Raw genomic sequence first — 19,000 nt, 5'->3', positions numbered from 1 at the left:
TTTATTCCCATTTGGGTCCAAAAAACGGCCTAATTCGTCATCTTAAGAAGTATGTTGTGGATGGCTCTCGTGGGTACACAAACAATAATGTTGAACTTCCTCTTTGAACACACACCATTGTTCCATCAGGCAAAAATGATAGATGTGAGCATACTGTTGAGAGCAAATGAATGGAGAAGTCATCAGGTTCCCTGTAGAACTCAATGAGTTCTGTAACACCATTTCGGTGGTAGGATTGACTGAGTAACACAGACTTGTTGTCTTGAGTAATTTATATTATTTTGGTTGAAATGTGACTCAGGTTTGCTATGACACTTTCATCAGTCTTTGGAGCTTTCAGTATCACCAAAGCCCCTTAATTAACATCAGCAAAAGGCACTTTTGGAATGCAAGAGTCATGAAAAGATTATCGTGAAAGCCCTTGCGACTTCTTCGTCCAGAATAAGGAACTCTGGGAGAGCAATGAGTTCTGAAGAGAGCCACACTCACTGGGCTCAATGTCTAAGGGCATGGAATAGCAGCCCTTGGGGACAATTAATTTGTCAGAAACAATTCTAAGATAGGCCTGATTTGCTTTGTGAGTTCATTGAAGCAGTCCTCCAAGGCTAAAACAGTTACCAAACCATTCTTGAACCATTCTCGACTTGTGATCTGTTTAGTATGCGTGGTCTGGGGCCAATTTGCCTCTTCCAGTTTTAAGTTGACAATTATCATGTGATTATGTTCATTTGTCCCCCCGGCCATTTCAGGAAAAGAACATTTGTAGGGATTACTGAGTCTTGGCGACAGCAGTGAAATTGAAATTTCATGTGATGTTTAAATCATTAAAGATTTAACTTTCAGATCTCAGCAGGAAGCTCATGTAAATATGACTGAAGCTAACATATGATGAGATATTAAAGTAGTGTTATTCTAAGTACACCCTCAGAGCAGATATTTTCCTTTATGTTAAAAGGTTGATGCCTCAGACAATCCTTGATATCATTTCTGAGTGATGTATTTTCGACAGCATTCAAACATAATCTTTGTAGCAGCCATCGATAAGGGCCTGAGCATTGTTCCACAGATCGGATTTAATGTAAATCTGTTTAAGTACGGACATATTGGCAGCTATAACTTAAGATCCCTTTATTGAATAGAAACTGTACCTTGTTCTAAAAATGATCTTAAAAAAATAACTATTGTCAACCTGTTTTAAAGTATTTAGCTGTGTGATCCCTTTTCAGAACTCTGAACCTAGCTCCACAAAGGGGGCTTAACGCTACAACCACTATAGGTCTGTTTAATGGCTATGGCGTAATGACAGTCTTGTTCCTCTATGATCCCTTACATAAGACTCCTCAACCTTGTTATGTTTGTTTGAAAGTATTGAAGTTGTGACATTCATATAGCTGTAAGATACCTCTTCAGAGCACTCAACCTCGTTCCAAAAAGGAAAATTAATGCAACATCTATTTTAAGTCTGTTTGAGAGTATTGAAGTTATGACATTCATATAGCTCTTAGATATCTCTCCAGAATACTCAACCTTATGTACCGAAACGGAATCTTAATGCTACAACTATTTTAAGTTTCTTTGAAAATACCGGAATAAAAGTCATAGCTCTTACGACCTACTGTATTTATTTACGCAAAGCAACGTTAACACTGTGACTATGGTTAGTCAGTGTTTTATGTTTGTAAAACCTTTCTTAATGGCCCAGACAGTTGTAGAGTCAGATGTGTGATCTTGTTCTCTGTCAGCCAAGAAGAGCAGTAATTGGATCCTTTACACATACATGGGATATAAACAATATGGTTTATTTCAGTTGTAAGATTTGATGGCAGTAGTGTATTGACAGTATTTCTAATACTTGATGACTACTAACCATGGTGGATGTGGGGCACATTGAACACTAAAGACTGTATTATGGTACTGATGTTTATTATTAAGACAGCGTGTGACACATTTTTTGTTTGTCTTGCCAGCCAGGCTAGTCAGATAAAATTTTAATAGCCAATTTCAGATGTATGTAGCCAGGTTTTTTTTACCCTAGAAAATAATAAGAAATTTTTTGTAGCATTTTTTTTGTAGCAGATGAAAATATTATTTTCAACAAGGTTAGAACTGCAGTCTGAATCAATATCAACAGGTTTGTGACACGTAAATAACATGAGATACAACTGTTTTTGTATAACACCAGATTGAAAAAAGCTAGCCAGGCGGCTTCCTAGACTTTATCTGCACTAGCCAGATAGAAATGAAAGTAGCCATGGACAACTGTGCAGGCGTTTTATTTCACACAATGTGTACTGTTTATTACCATGTGGGATTTGGCTATTCTGTTGTCCTTGGTGTGGTATCTTTAAACTGGGATTTAGGTGATCACTGTGGTTTATTGAAGGTTCGCTAGGGCAGAAGTATAATGTCAACAGTTAAGTGTCCATAAACCTAGGATTTTAATGTCTATAAACCTTGGATTAAGGCAACTACAAACCTGGGATTTGGTTGAAGTGTCTCAGTGTTGTACTGACTACTGATGTGGGATTTAGGTGAATCGATGCATATCTACAAGATCTGGGATTTCTGCGATACAAGGTTTAAATGAAGGTCCCTACAGTGCCATGTTGGGGGTTAGGTGAAGGGATTTATGCTCTGTATTGTCTGGGACTTACATGAATCAATGTATAGCTACAAGATCTGTGATTTGTGATCGGTGATTTGTGATCTGTGATTGTGATCACTATAAGTTATAGACTGAAGTGTAGATGATGTTTCCTATTGTGTGATATGATTTAGATGAAGGATTTTTACTCTGTATTGTGTGGGATTTGGGTGAAGTGACGCCAGTAGCGTTTTTGGATTTAAGGGAATTGATTTCTCGAGTCCAGCATCAACAAAGCTGGGACTAGTATCTTCAACCCGGGAATGGGGTTAAGTGTTGTGTATGGTGTAGCCCCTGGCAGCAGTGTCTACTGTAAAGTGATCATCGACACCTTCTGTAGTATGGGGATCATCAGCAACGTCTGTTCAAACCACAAAGAAGTAACTAGACGATGAAATCTCATTCCCGATCAAAATGGTCAATCTGGTTGAGCAAGGTGGTCATTAATCGCAGATTACAACATACAACCTAGCCATGCAGGTTGTCCTGTTCAGGTGGCTGGTCAGGGATAAAGCTGGGGCTGGACACTATTCCCCTTACAAGATGGGCTGTCACTCCCATCCCCCTAGCCAGAGACTCTGATGAATAGTTGTGAGGTTTAACAGTTGCCCAGTAATAGCATTGTCAGTACCACTGATGGCTGAATTCGGTCCTCTGTCAGAGGGTTCCCAATCATCAAAACAGTTTTCTTTCCTAGCAGTGAAGTTGAAAATTAGATTTTCCCCTAGCCTGGCTCTCGAGGTTGAATGTAAATAGATTCCACGCGAAACATGATTTAGCCACGACGCTGTATTGAGAAACAGAGAATAACGGAGGACTCCGTGTACAATGCGATTGCAGTGCATTAAAGAGATTAGGCTCTCAAACTCTGTATTAATGTACGCCCGACCACCAACCATGGGCTCATGCCATCCTCACGATGGTTTGATTGCTTCCATAATGTATTGAAAGTAAGAACCAGTTGCTGCATGTCAGGCTGGTGATGGAATGCACGCTTTTAAACGGATTATTTTCTAATTGTCCAGTTTGCTATTACAGAATAAAAGATGACACAGTTTGTTATTAGATTGAAATTACCTTATTGTTGGTCTGTAATAGGGTGATGTGTTCATGGATGAAGTACTGTTCTTTACCATGTCTCAGTCTTTAACATGAAAGGATCATAAAAGTATCACATTCCGTGCTAGTTTGTTCAAGAGGAAACCAAGCATTTATGAAAGTTTGGGGCAATTTAATGTGGCTTTGTTTCATTTAGATTTCCGATCAAAGTTTCGCACAAAATGAGCATATTGTTGGATCATCTTCATTTTGATAGTGCAGTGATCATACAAATGATCAACATCATGGGATGTAGGCCAGGGGCTTTGGTTAGAGCAACTCCATTGAAGTTGTGACTGTAGCACAACTGCAGCATTATTTGACTGGTGTGGCATTCCGCTACAGAACAGCTCTATGAGTACAATACATTTATGAAAATAGTTTTAAGGCAAAGCCAATTATATTACTGATTACAGCATACCTAGTGGAAAATATGTCAGCTTTCAGTATGTTTTGTTTTTACATTTTGTGTTATATCCTTGTTATAATAATGACATTTTCAGTGTTAAAATTAAGACTCAAAGTTCTCTGCCATTGATCTTATTAAGGGGGGGCACGGAGGACCCAGTCGTCGAAGGCGCTGCATTTCGCTATGCAGAGTTGCGTCCCTTGGGCACGCCAGAAACCTATGATTGTGGGTTCGAATCCCGGTTCGCCCCGATTATGTTTCTATGTTTGTCAGCACCATACCCATGCTCGTGGGTTTCACCGAAGTGACCTGCATCACTTGGGGCTTTCCTCCGACATTAAGCTGACACGTCGTGATATAACTGGAATACTGTTAAAAGCGGCGTTAAATAACCCAACTCACTCACTCACTCTTATTTAAGAATTAAAAATGTAAAATCACCCCGATTAATATTCTTTTCCTTGAACAGTAATATCCCCAAAACACTCGTAATTTCCAACTCTCCTTTTTTTAAGACCAAAGCTGTACTCCTTAATGAGAATAGTTTCACATACAGTGTAAGATTTTATCCTCAAGGCAAGACACTATTTTACCAGATGACTATCGTGAAAGAGTTAATGATACACATACGAAAAAGTAAATGTTTGGCATACCGTTATGACAAGTGAAATTAAGGTTATAACCCCCAGACAGAGGTGCTTAACCAGTTTCGGGAGATGATTCACCTAAAATACTCATTTGTATAACAAGAAAACAGCAGTTTACTATGTCGACCCATCACAACTTGGCAGATAGTAATTTCCTAACAAGTGTTTTTCATATGTAGGATGACTATCATGTCAGCTGTTGTAGGTAGTATGTTTGAAATGGAACAGTTCTCAGCTGAGACTAATTTTCTAGCAAACTAAAAAGTACATTTTATGAAGCAAAATGAGTTACTGTCAGCCCCTGGGGAGTCATTTCACCAAGCCCAGAGGAGGGAGGTGTTTTATGGCCTTGCCTGCCAATATTATGGTGAAAGCTTGGGACAAGACTGAGGATGAACATCTAATGAAGCTAAGGAATCATAACTTGGCTTAGTAAAAGTCCCACCATAACGGTTAAATAGCTGTGACATATACGACCTTACAGATGAAATATACTTAATCAGATTTGCAAAGTGTCTGATACTATTAATCTGAGTTATAAATCAAAAGGACTTGACACAATTGAGAGAGATGATAGTGCTGATAAATATTTCATGCCTCTGGCCAACTGCAGAAAGGATATGCCAGCAAAAACGATCCTAGCTAGATGAGGCGAATCCTGCTTGTGGAGACACAGCGACCAGATTGGATTTAATCAGGCAAACACGAAAATTGCCCTCCACTGTTTAGGTTCATAACAATTGTTGATACAGTGGAATTTGCCATCAGTCTGTAGCATATCTGGTTGTGGCTTGAAAGTTGATCCTGAGTTATGCTCGATTTAGTACATCTATTATTCAAGTGCCCAATAAAGGTAGAAAAGTAGGAATTGTTGTGATTGTCAAAAATTTAAATCTGAAATGTGATTTGGGGACAGTCATATCGTCAAAGGAGATTAGCACTTGTGTTCGTATTTCAATGCATAATTCAATTGGTAATATTAAATTATCATCAAAGAACTGTAACAGGTCAGGACAGTTAGGCTTCTTCAGTACTGAACATTCAATGAAGTTGGGGAACTGCGTTGGCAAATTAGTATCACAAATGGCCAAAACCCATTCCCAGCTTCTGTAAGCAGCACAAATTGAAACAAATGGTTCACAAATTCGCATTCCTTTTCACAGACTGTAGTAAAATCCTGTCAGGGCAAGTTACTGTGAAGGGCTACAACAGAATACAGATGGGAGTCAGTGCGTAATGTCTTGTCCTCGTACACTTTGAGGCTCTGATTAAATGGCTGAGGAGAGTCAATCGATAACTATTATTGATTTTCTATGTGTCAATCTGCTCATATTCTGTCACCATCCGTCATATAAATAAGCTCTAATACATCACATTCCTTTGGGATTTAGACATCAGCTCCTATAGGCAGTTTCTCTGATCCCTTTAATTTTCTACTTTATTGCAGATTATGGCAAAGATTACCAAATTACCGATAGTGTATATATTTGTTTGGCGCTGCAATGGGGCACCAGTTGCCCTTGTGGCCTCAAGGATACATGATTGGTAGCCAGCATAGCGCCGATCATTTGGTAATAAGCTCAAAAATGTCTTTTGATATAGCAGAAAGTGGGCTTATTACTTAAGCTGGAGATGATGTATATTTTTGTGTCTTTCAGTGATGTTCATGGACATCTTATGGGACTATCAGGATATTTCCCTAAATCCCTAAATCCCAAATCAAATTTGTGTATCACCGATTGCTGTCCTAGAATGCTGCATGCATTCAATAGAAATCATAGAGCCAAGAATTGGAATATATTTTAATGAATTCTTCAGTGTTATTTGATAATGCCATAAGGTACTAGGCCACTCTGAAAAGCAGCATGGGATTCTGTTTAATTCATTAATGGATCGAGTTTTGTTTTTGAGTTAAACTTTTCATTTGAAACATTCAAACTAAGAGCATTTGTCAAGCGGGATTAAAAATGATCATGAACTGAACAAATTTTAAGTGATTAAATTGAACTTGATACTGTTGATAACTTTTTATTAGCCATTCTCAAAGCAATAAAATTTAATTGTAGCTTGAATAATGGAATGTTACTGTTTCTTTTCTTTGTTCATGATGACATTTGTTAAGAAATGGGTTTATGCAGTTGATGTATTTCTCAATCTCAAGTAATTTAGATTTGTGGTAATCTCTCAAGGACATTTTGCCAATAAACTAGAAAGAAACACTGCATCTAGGGCCCAAACAAACTTGTTTACATTCTGACAAAACTATCATAATGATGAATATATACTATTTATTTACATTTATGACTTTGAAGTACTTAATTATTCTCAAATTGCTGTTTGTGCTGAAGTATTCTGTTCATGGTCATGTTTTTTATTGTGTTTTAATATATGTTGTTATGTGAAAAACAAAACCTTTTAACAAACACTCTGCATAGCTACAAGCTTGATTGTGCCTAAGATGAGTTGTGTTTCCTGTATATCAGAGATAGAGATGATAAATAAAATGGACTTCACAAATTTTGCCTTTTTTGGCTGACATATGTACAATTTTTGAGTGAGTATGGTTTCACATGATTTTAGAAATATTTCTGTAATATCATCGTGGGTGACACCAGAAATGGACTTTATTGTACCTATGGAGAGAATCAAACCTGTGCTTTTGGCTTGACAAACAAACACTTTAACCACTGGGCTACTCAACTGCCTTTACTCTTTGTGAAATATGAGTGAGTGAGTGATTTGGGTTTAACGCTGCTTTTAACTGTATTTCATTTATATCGTGGCGTATCAGCTTAATGTCGGAGGAAAGCCCGAAACGATGCGGGTCTCAGACGTTTACCACTTTGGTGAAACCCACGAGCATGGGTATGGTGCTGACAAACCTAGAAACATAATCCGGGTGAACCGGGATTCGAACCCACAATCATAGGTTTCTGGTGTGCCCAAGAAACGCAACTCTGCACATCGAATCGCGGCGCCTCAGACGACTGGGCCACCCGTGCCCCCTTGTAAAATATGAATAAATTTAGGGGAGGTAATTCCTGAAAGTGCTGCACAACTGTTAAATGGAGAAATATATGCATACACACTCACTTCCTGTGGACCTTTGGTGTATGTGAATTGTTAACTAGAATTTACTTCAATTAGCATCTCTATGAGAAACATGGTCATCAGGTCAGGGCAGATTGGAGATTTGTTACAGTTAATGAAACTTCTCAGACTGCCTCCGTGCTATAGGGATAGAGCGTCTGCAAAGAAAGTGGAAGGTTGTGGTTTGATCCCCGGTCACATCATACCAAAAGACATTAAACGATAGTACTTTTTCTTGCCCTGCATGTTGCTTGGGATTAAGGGGATAAAACAAGGACTATAGAGCTGGGAGTTGGTATAGACTGTGTCTGAGTGGGGTATCCTTTTTGAACTTGGGCTATGATAACTCAGTGGGTTTGCACACACCTGCACGTCACTATATAAGTGCAATAATCTTGAACACAACATTAATCCCATTTCTCCTGAACCTAAATTCTCCCTTGTTACAGTCAGTACAGAAAATGATATCATTTACAGAATAACTGGAGCCATTACAATGTTTTTTATGATGAAAATATTTGATATTTTTTCAGGTTAAAGTGATGCTGAAAATATGTTCACCATCAACCTCAACCCAAGGAGAACAGGCCCACTCCTTCCTCAACATTGACCCTCGGAAGAAGCAAGTGACCGTTTATGACCCGTCCGCCAGTGGTTACTCAACTGCCGCAAGCAGGCGAGGGGGAGTAACTGCCCCTAAAATGTTTGCATTCGATGCCATCTTCTCACCAGACGACTCACTGGTAAGCAGAGATCTCACTCGTCTTTGTATAATTGACACTTCTTCATGTTTTATTCATCAAACACTCTTGTGCACAATGAATTCTTTTTCCATGTCTGCAACTACTAAATGTAAGACTCCAACCTTGTAAAGTCCCATGGAAATCTTCTTTAACTCGTAGGAAAGTAGTTTTAGTTGTACTCTCCCCAGGGAGTTCAACCTGCATTTTTATACCAAAGTGATGCATAATGATCATTTGTTACCATGGTACCATAACGCCCGCGACTGATTCTGATAACTATCATTTACCAGAATTTCAATCTATGAATCCTGATTTGACCGCATGTACATATACTGAACAAACAAAGTTAGGGATCATGAATATATTTGTAGGAAATTGTGTGCTCAGTCTTCACTATGAAAAATATCCCGAAACTATTTATGATCCCTAACTTGTTTTGTTCAGTATAGTAAGGGTAGGCATGAATTATAGTTTTACACATGAATGAGGGTCGATCTAAAATTCCAACCATTTTTCATACCAAAAGGACACAAAAAAGGATTCAGTATTACTTCATAACATCAAAGCCCTGATTCAGCATGAATTGCTACCCTTACAACTTGTGTACCTGACCCGTGAAGATTCCGGGGTAGAATAGGTCGTCAGCAACCCATACTTGCCGTAAAAGGTGACTATGCCTGTCGTAAAAGGTGACTAACGGGATAGGGTGGTCAGGCTCGTACTTGGTTGATACATGTCATCGATCCCAATTGCATGGATTGGTTCTCATGATGTCAATCACTGGTCCAAACTCAATTATTTTACATATAGCCGGAATATTGCTGAGTGCGGCGTTAAACAGCAAACAAACAAACAAAAAATTGCGTACCTTGGAAGACTGCTTTCACCTTCTAACACTGACATATTAGTCACCTATCAGCTCAGGGGGATATTTTTCTGCTTGTTAAACATTCATTTTCACCCATATTAACCCAGTTTTCTGCAAGAGCTGTTGAGAGAGTGTCTGTTTTTGGTAACATCGAATCTTGTGCCACTGGTTTCCCCCTAGTTGCTGGGATGTAGTTAGGCATGATATGTGTATCGGGTCTGGCATTATCTCCCCTTTTGACACTCTCACTGAGAACTACCCTTTTTTCGTTTGTTATGTGTTGAGAAAAGTGTTGAGGGGATGAGGCAACTTGGCATATGATATGACAACACAATGGGGCCAAGAATGTGACAGACATTCTTGTGCCTGATCGATTACTCCTATACCTGAGGCTCAGTGTGTATGGTCGGATGGATAACATGCTTTCAGTGTGTTCAAATGCATATAAACACTTCATGATATCCCCTTTTGGCAAATCCATTCCTTTCTTGACCAACATTGGGTATGTTACTCACTGAAGGCAGTGTCATGTTTTGAGGTCAGTGTCATGTGTTGAGGTCAGTGTCTTAGTGAAAGGTATCCTTTCACTGATGTTGATAAAAGACTGTTCAATCTCAAAGTTTATGAGATTAAAACATAGAGATAATCAAAGATTTCAGGTGAGGTGAAATGGGGTTCAACATCGCAGCCAAGACTATTGCACTTATATGGCAACGTGCATGCACATGTGTGTTTAGCTGCTTGTACTAGTCCGGACTGATGACGATTTATAGTGCTAGCCCACTGAGATACCATAGCACAGTTCAACATGAATACCTTACTCAGACACAGTATACTGACTCCAAGTCGACCAGTCCTTGTTGTAGCCGCTTAATGCAGAGCGCCAGACAGGGTAACAACAAGTACCATCTTTTAACGTCTTTTGGTATGATGCAGCCGGGGATCGAACCCCGGACCTTCTGCTCTCCGGTTGGACGCTCTACCACAAGACCACGGAGGCGGTCCCAAAGATTTCAGACACACAGAGTCCATTTAAAAGTCAAATACACATCCTTATTTTCTAACATCCAGATCAACTTTGCTTCCATGCAAATAATCTAAAAAAAGGAAGAACATTCTTGAGATAAGGGTGTACTTTTTCAAAAGTTAAAGAATGTCTTTGAGTAAGTAATGTAGTGATAAAAGTATGATCTTGTACAGAAAATGAACTTTGAAATAAAAATGGTATAAATCACTATATGACCCATTGACATTGCCTGGAGATGAACTTGGTGTATCTTTGAGGATAATTGGTATCTATATTCAGGAGATGTGGACCATTGGTTTACTGTGAGATATTTATATTTGAGGTAATGAGAGCTGACTATTGGGAGCAGTCTTCAGTACAGAAGGAACCCAGCCTTGTGTAAATTATTAATTAATTGGTTTCTTGGCTTTAGTTTGTGTGATGACCATATATAGCCTATGTCTTGGTCATCACTTAATCATTCCAAAGCAGCACTGCTCCTGTGATCCCATTACCTGCTCGGGGCAGTGCAGGTGAATAAGTAATAGTTTCTACCAGTCTGACAGACCTGTGGCACTTCTTACATTTCTACTTCTCACACTTCACTTCTGACATGTCCTCCAGTTTCACTTCTGACATGTTTCCCAGTTTCAGTTGTGCCTCATCATTCAGTTTCACTGCTGAAACTATGTTCTCCAGTTTCACTTCTGATTTGTTTTCCAGTTTCACTTCTGACATGTTCTCCACTTTCACTTCTGACATGTCTCCAGTTTCACTTCTGACGTGTCTCCAGTTTCACTTCTGACATGTCTCCAGTTTCACTTCTGACATGTCTCCAGTTTCACTTCTGACATGTCTCCAGTTTCACTTCTGACATGTCTCCAGTTTCACTTCTGACGTGTCTCCAGTTTCACTTCTGACGTGTCTCCAGTTTCACTTCTGACGTGTCTCCAGTTTCACTTCTGACGTGTCTCCAGTTTCACTCCTGACATGTCTCCAGTTTCACTTCTGACATGTCTCCAGTTTCACTTCTGACGTGTCTCCAGTTTCACTTCTGACGTGTCTCCAGTTTCACTTCTGACGTGTCTCCAGTTTCACTTCTGACATGTCTCCAGTTTCACTTCTGACATGTCTCCAGTTTCACTCCTGACATGTCTCCAGTTTCACTTCTGACATGTCTCCAGTTTCACTTCTGACGTGTCTCCAGTTTCACTTCTGACATGTCTCCAGTTTCACTTCTGACATGTCTCCAGTTTCACTTCTGACGTGTCTCCAGTTTCACTTCTGACATGTCTCCAGTTTCACTTCTGACGTGTCCCCAGTTTCACTTCTGACGTGTCCCCAGTTTCACTTCTGATGTGTCCCCAGTTTCACTTCTGACGTGTCTCCAGTTTCACTTCTGACATGTCTCCAGTTTCACTCCTGACATGTCTCCAGTGTCAATTCTGACATGTTCTTCAGTTTCACTTTTGACACATCATTCAGTTTCACTTCTGACATTTGTTACTACAATCTTCATCATTACATACAAAGCACCCTTGAAATCACACATAGTTTCACTTCTGACACTTCATCAAAACAATCTGTTATACATATCATGCAGTACCTCAAAATATCCTTTTATATACTATGAAACCCTTGACATGCTATGAAACATACTGTAAAATTAACAAACATTTCTGCTCTCTATCAGAAAATAGTTTCACTACCTTCAGTGACATTGCTGACCTAAGCATTCATGTTAGATTTTAAGCACAGACATCTGCCTCATGTTTAAAGATTTCGATTTTTGTGGGTGTTGTTGCTACCTGAGTTTCATTATTTGCTCCCCCTGGCAAACCCCCAACCCCCAACGCCCACCCCATTTCATCCTCCCTCTTGCCTAGGCATTGCATAGGGGGGAAGAACATATGGTGAAGCGGTTACTGGTTTCTTCTCTGGCAATTGCCTCCCAGTTGGTTATGAGGGAAAATGGGGAGAGGTCAGGTTAAATGTATGCAACAGCTCACTGAAAATCTCCCACAATATTTCTCCGCCAGAAATATGGTCTTCCCCATAGTTCCAATATTCTCTTTTCAGCCTGCAAGAAACCTGGCCTTTGCCATAGTCGTTTTCACTCAGCTCAGCGCATGGACTGATATACGAGCTTAGTGATTATTTGCTGGCAAACATGACTGATGAATTCTGTTGTTGAGGTTCGAGTGAAAACAACAAATAGAGATGGAGCTGTCGTTTCTTTGAGACAGTTTTTGGTGTACGTAATTGTTGCAATGTTGGGTTGAAACCCAAAGAATACAGCATGTACATGAAAATGGCAGATGAGTGACTTTGATGGCTGACAAGCGTGTCTGTTTATGCAAGCTGACAATTACTTAGATAGTGATTTTATTGTTGCACACTTGCGTTCTCATTGAACCAATATTTAGGAATGCATTCTGCATGATTACCTCAGAAGACATTTTAAACAAAGTAAATGACCTTCGTCTTATCACTTATCTTAGATAACATTTTCAGCTGATATGTTCGATACAGGCTTGAAAATGTCTGTGGCGCTGTCAAGGAATAGACACCCTCTTATCTAAGGAACTGTCTGGCACTATGCAGTAATGTGAGCTGACTAACATGTTAAATGGTTTCTGATTTATTCTTGGCATTGATGGTTGTTGCAGGCTTGGTAATGGTTTTCATCTTCTGAACTTGCATCATCATCATGAAATGTACATCACAGTTTTCAAATGGGCACATTTCAGCTCTAGTTGATTGCTCGTCAATTTCGTTTTGTGTTCATTTCTTTGAGAGTAGTTTCAGTAACATGGTTTTCAATTGGTAGCCACCTTTAAACCTCTTCCAGTATGCAATAAAGCACCTGTAATTGCATTCCCCTTAGTTTGAACTTGTGAGTACAATTGCACATTCACATGAGAATGTTACGTTATTGACATCCAGTTTGGCAAAAATGCATGTCAAAGCATGGAATAGAGATGAACATTCACTTGGAACTGGTACCTAATGAAAAGATATGTACCTTTGGGTGGTCCTATCCAACTGCCTAAAAACAACTTTTAATTTTGAGATGCAATTATATCTATATATCAGATACAAACCATATACCACAGCTGAATACACATGCGTTAGAGCAACTGACATGATGAAATCAACGTGGTTGTATATTGCATGTAAATAGGTGTTTCATGTCATCAGCTGACATACGTCTTTCACTATGTGCCTCCTGTGAAGGCTGTTTGGGGTACAGAAATGAAGATAACACATAAAGAACAACTGACGGTTAATTCAACATTCGTTTGCTATGAGATGTAACCAAAGTTATGACATACAGAGAGTTTGATGTATTTTTATTTCAGATCAATTTCGATCTAAGATGTGTGTATATTACTGTTTCAGGCTGAGGTGTGTTCAAGCAGCCTTGCAGAGATTGTTCAAGCAGTTGTTAATGGTGCAGATGGATGTCTGTTCACATTTGGCCACTCAAAGCTTGGTAAGAAAACTTTTAATGTTTCCTTGATAAAATTAGGTGTTGTTTGTGAGACCAGGTGCTCGAGGAATGAGTGCACGCTGTGCAGCATTTACAAAAACAGCTCTCTGATCCTCGCATTCCGGTGGCAGGAAGCGTTCGCTGGCTTACTCTCCCTGCTTTCATCCGATAGCTTGAACTTTTATGCCACCGATGTATGAAAGGCATAACAGGCTAAGGGATTTCCACGGACATCATTGTGGATAACACCGTATAAACCTTTACCTTGCTTGCCCCCCCCCTGCAAAGAATAACACAAATGCTTCCTCTAAATTGTCAAGTTTGCACTATCCGTATTTAGTCTTCAAAGGAGAGCACTGCGAGTGGATAGACTGGCAGTGTTACCGTCAGCTCCCTTTGAGGATGAAAGTTTAAAGGAAGGGGTATTAAATCATTAAAGATTAAAATCAATAAATTAGCTGTTAATTTTGTCTAATGAAACAAATCCCAAGATTAGGGTTTTATGAGCGGCACGTTGGTTGGAGTACAGGCAGCTAGGCTTGTATCTTCACTTGCCAAATTCTTGCATCCATATTACAATGGGTACCTCCCAAGAGTGAAGTTTTTATCACTATTGACCGTGCATACCATTTGCATATATACATTATACAAGGAGAAAGAGCTTGCCATAAAAGTATTCTCTACGACATCTCAAGCAATAAGGCCTATTGAGATGAGCCATTTGATGTGATATATTTGGGGATAAAGAATGATACCGTTACCCTAGGCTGACAAGAAACTGTTAGACTCTTTAGTACATCGGAAAGCTTTCATTGAAACTGGGCGGAAAAACAAGATGGCTGACCACTTGTCCTCGGTGATGAGTCCGGTGGCCATTTTTCTGTCCTACCTGTCCACTTAATGAATTATGGGTAATTTAGTCCAAAATGAATTGGCATATGGAGGTATTTATGAACTAAGTATTTGGAGGATATGAGGTTTGTTATCCTTTGAGTGCAGAATGTTTAAACATCGTGGATGGATTGAAGGTTCTGACTCAAGACCTTTCTGGTTTTGCATGAAAGATGGATGAGATATGATAAGGGTTTAATGGGAAGAATAATGAGGGGCGGGGTGGGGAGAGGGGAGCAAGCCAACATTCAAAAGTTTCTAAAATCAAGATGCATGTAACTTTAGGAAAAATTTAGATGATCCCTCAACATAAAAGCATTCTCTGAGAAGATTCCGTTGTGAATAACAAAAAATAGAATTTATGAATATGAATTCAATAGTTTACTAGTGGGTGTGAGTCAGCTGGGATTTATGCCACCTTCAGCAATATTCCAGCCTTATAAAAGCAGGAATGGGTTAGCACATTGTACCCATGGAGAGAAATGAACCCGGAACGTTGGCATGATGAACCAAAGCTTTCACCACTAGACCACCCTGGAGCCTCTTAACAGTTTATGGACAATAAAAATGTGACAATTCAACAGGATTCTATAGGCACCATTTCTGTTACCATTAAAGTTTTTCCTGTGACCTTTTCAGTTTGTGTGGATGCACAATTGTTGTACATAGCATAGGTGTCAATTTCAGCTTGTTTATTTCATGATATATATATGCTTCTTCTTGCGTATGTCCAGACAGAATATTTAAAAAAAAATAATTTTACTTTTAGGAATAAAGGCTTGTCTCCCCTTGTCATGCAATTAATTTATGGTAAAAAAATCATCTAGGTCAAATAAGTATGTTTCAAATATCAGTCTTATATTGTCTTCTGAATTGCTGGCAGTGAATTTCTGTATCTAGATTCTAGATAAATCAAAGCCAATAATAACAAAACTTGTTATATATTTGATACCCAATACTCCATATTGATAAGCGTATTGTAGTATACTGGTATTGACATGCAGTCCTAGTATTAAATAAGATAGGTAGGTCAGGTTTATGTTACTCATTGTCATGGAAAGAGAGCAAAAGCCAGTGCTTTCAAATGAAGAAAATGACTGGTTTATCTACAGTGAAGTGCAACATTTTAGGCTTGTAGTGAGTGAGTGAGTATGGTTTTACACCCCTTTTAGCAATATTCCAACAATATCACGATGGGGGACACCAGAAATGGGCTTCACACATTGTACCCATGTCAGGAATCGAACTTGAGTCTTCGGCGTGACGAGTGAACGCTTTAACCACTAGGCTACCCGACCGTCCTTTTAGGCTTGAAGCATAGCGATATGACAGTATCAGCTGTGGCGCAACTCCAGGCAAGAGGTTAAGGGTCAGGGTCAGGGTCAGGGGTCAGTTGTGAAACCAGAAACAATTGTGGCCTAAGTATAGTACAGTTATATTATTGTATATAGTTCTAACATGGTATCATTATGAGCATCGTCAGCATCATTCATCATTCATATAGTGCAAAAAGACATTTTAAAGACTAAAATCTTTCATAAAGACTAAAATGTCTTTTTGTACCATAAGCATTATGCTTTCAATGCTCAATGTTTTAATGTGGGAAATACTTAACAGTAATATTTACCATATGAATATAAATGCATAATGCAAATATGTCTGAGTGCTGAATCCTCTTCTATTGAATGCAGACAGTAATATGTTTGTGCTAAACTTAGTGATATGTGTGCTTTTCGTTTTGTATTTTGTGCAGAGAAGTTTAATGCGGTGGAGTGTGTATGTGCTCCCTATGCAAAATATCTTTTCAAATTTTAAACCAGAATTGGGTACTAAATTTCTCCTAAAATTGTTATGGGAGGTAAGATGCATTTGAATCATCTCATGCCAAAAGGAAAATATAATGATCTATGCTATTTTCAATCCCATGGTTACGAGTGATGGATTGAAGGCCAATCAGAAGACAACAATGTTTACTCATAAATTGCTAACTTCCAAAACTTAACTTAACTTCCTAACTTTAAATCTAATTTTTATGCTTTTGAGCAAACAAATCACATTTATTACTTTCTTTATTTTGCTAGGTTCTATGCTTGACATAAAATTTCTGGTCTTTTAAGACTAGTTTTTAGAGCTGCTCTGTAAATAAGAAATACCATTTCATATACATTATATACGTTTTTCACAAGATCTTTGGAAATATTCATATAACACATATGACTGTCATAACACCAAGACTGCCTTGTGGGATTGATTCCATGGAGGAAGGATATGTTTGTGTACGACATGTTTCCTAGCTGTGTATGGTCATGTAGCTGAGCTATCATCAATCCTTGTTACAAAGTCTAGGGTCCTAGGTAATAATGATTTGCAGTGCAAAATGAGTCACGTTAGAAGCCCTTCGTTTAAGGCCATCTGTGTTCAATAAGCCTACAATGTTGTAGTCGGGTATCATGTGGTAGCCATATTGACTTGTGATGACGACTATCAGCTGTTTGTATGACAGATGTACATTTCAGTTATCAATTTCATAGGTTGGTGTAGTTCATATGTAATTGATTATTCAAACTACTTACAGTGATTATGTCTGTTAAAAGAGGCCTATCATTTTAGAATGTTTTTTACTCACTAAAAAATACTATTTAAAAACGGCAATGACGACACATTCATAGAAAAATAAAAATATGGTTTTGATTCTGTTTAAGTGATATGCTGAGTGATAAAATTGTTTCAAACAAGATTTTTTGTTGTGCAAGTAAGAGGAATAAGTCTAGGTGATGAGAAGATCATAAAATAAAGAGAAAATGCTGTTGTGTAGAAATGCCATGTTGAGTGATTGAATTGTTCACGAAAACATTTTTTGGAGTACAAATGAGAGAAATATTTTGGGCTTGCAGGCTTTTTATTGATTCCATGTTTCAAAGGCGGTAGTTGATGAAAGACAACATATTTGCATGTGTGATAAATTTAATGCAGCATGTTTTCAACTGAAAACATCAAAGACCTGCTGGTGCTATAAATTGAATAAATAAACAATTATTAAGCATGAATTCGGAAGCTACAGTTTTTCGTTGCATGTAGACATACATTTAAGTGCAGCAAGCGCTGGAGAAAATTGTAGGTATCAGAATGCATCATTGTATGCCATAGAGACCCATTGTGAAAAAGAATGTTAAGTGTCAGGAATAGTAAATATTTGTCGAACAAGTGCAATATTAATCAGTTAACACACCATTTATAAAGATCAAAGAAATTTATACTGAAAAAAGGGCTTATGCATTGACAAAAATCAATAATCGTTTGTATCACTTGCAATAGATTAGATTATTCATCGCCATTACATCATTCTGATTCCAACATGGCTTCAATGCAGCAACAGGCAATGTGGAAATTGAATTATCCAAAGACATACTTTTCCCTACGTCTGTAACAGGCTCTTTTCCTCTATATGTGCAATGTACATGGCATTTGTGATGTCATTTTCAGATTCATGACCATCTTAGCATGTTTTGCTGTCCTCATCATGAAACTGACATTTCTCCAGAAATGCTGTATGTACAAAATTCTTGAAATGAATTTCGTCCTTGAGATGATTTGACATTAAAGATTTTCTGTTGTGTCAACCTTGCTTCTATTTTGAGATGTCTTGCAGCTGATAACTGCAAATGCCACTTGACAACTTCGATATTCCTTTTGTATGATCAAAGAGCTTAGTTTTATTACGTCTTAAAATGCAATTGCCAGGTTAAGCATGACTACCAGACTTTAAACCTTTATAATCATGAGATGCGAAGTAAGTATGAGGGTTTCTTAATGTATCTTTTGATGTAGATAGAGCTAGTGAACTATCAGCAAGAATTTGATGACTTTTATACTTCATCAGCTTGGAACATGGCTTGGCAGCATGCCAGTGGAGGAATATTAACTCTTGAATACTGAAACTAATGATATTAAAATTCTCTTTATGAAACTTTGGGATTATCAGGGTTAAGCTCCGTAAGCAAACTGCCATGTTGGTGGGCTCACAGTTAGAAATTGGAGGAATCTTCATCTTGAATTGGCTAATGGAAATACTTTGAAGAGTAGCCGTTATTACCCTCGCATATACACTTTG

At 38.4% G+C, this 19,000-nt stretch overlaps 1 protein-coding gene across 4 annotated transcripts in view; it reads left to right on the top strand.

Annotated features, from left to right (window-relative positions):
- The window catches only part of LOC139442148 (kinesin-like protein KIF26B), a 318,510-nt gene that overhangs the window by 255,203 nt on the left and 44,307 nt on the right, over window positions 1-19,000 (top strand). For all 4 annotated transcript variants that reach the window (XM_071222952.1, XM_071222951.1, XM_071222949.1 and 1 more), the window contains 2 exons: window positions 8,422-8,631; window positions 13,908-14,001. In XM_071222952.1, the coding sequence (XP_071079053.1) occupies window positions 8,422-8,631; window positions 13,908-14,001 (304 nt within the window). The remainder of the gene's footprint in view (window positions 1-8,421; window positions 8,632-13,907; window positions 14,002-19,000) is intronic.

This window comes from Haliotis cracherodii, unplaced genomic scaffold (assembly GCF_022045235.1).
Source record: "Haliotis cracherodii isolate W230 unplaced genomic scaffold, xgHalCrac1.p SCAF_5, whole genome shotgun sequence".
NCBI lineage: Eukaryota > Metazoa > Mollusca > Gastropoda > Lepetellida > Haliotidae > Haliotis > Haliotis cracherodii.
The sequence above is the reverse complement of the archived record's forward strand: the minus strand, read 5'-3'. Positions and strand labels throughout refer to the sequence as shown.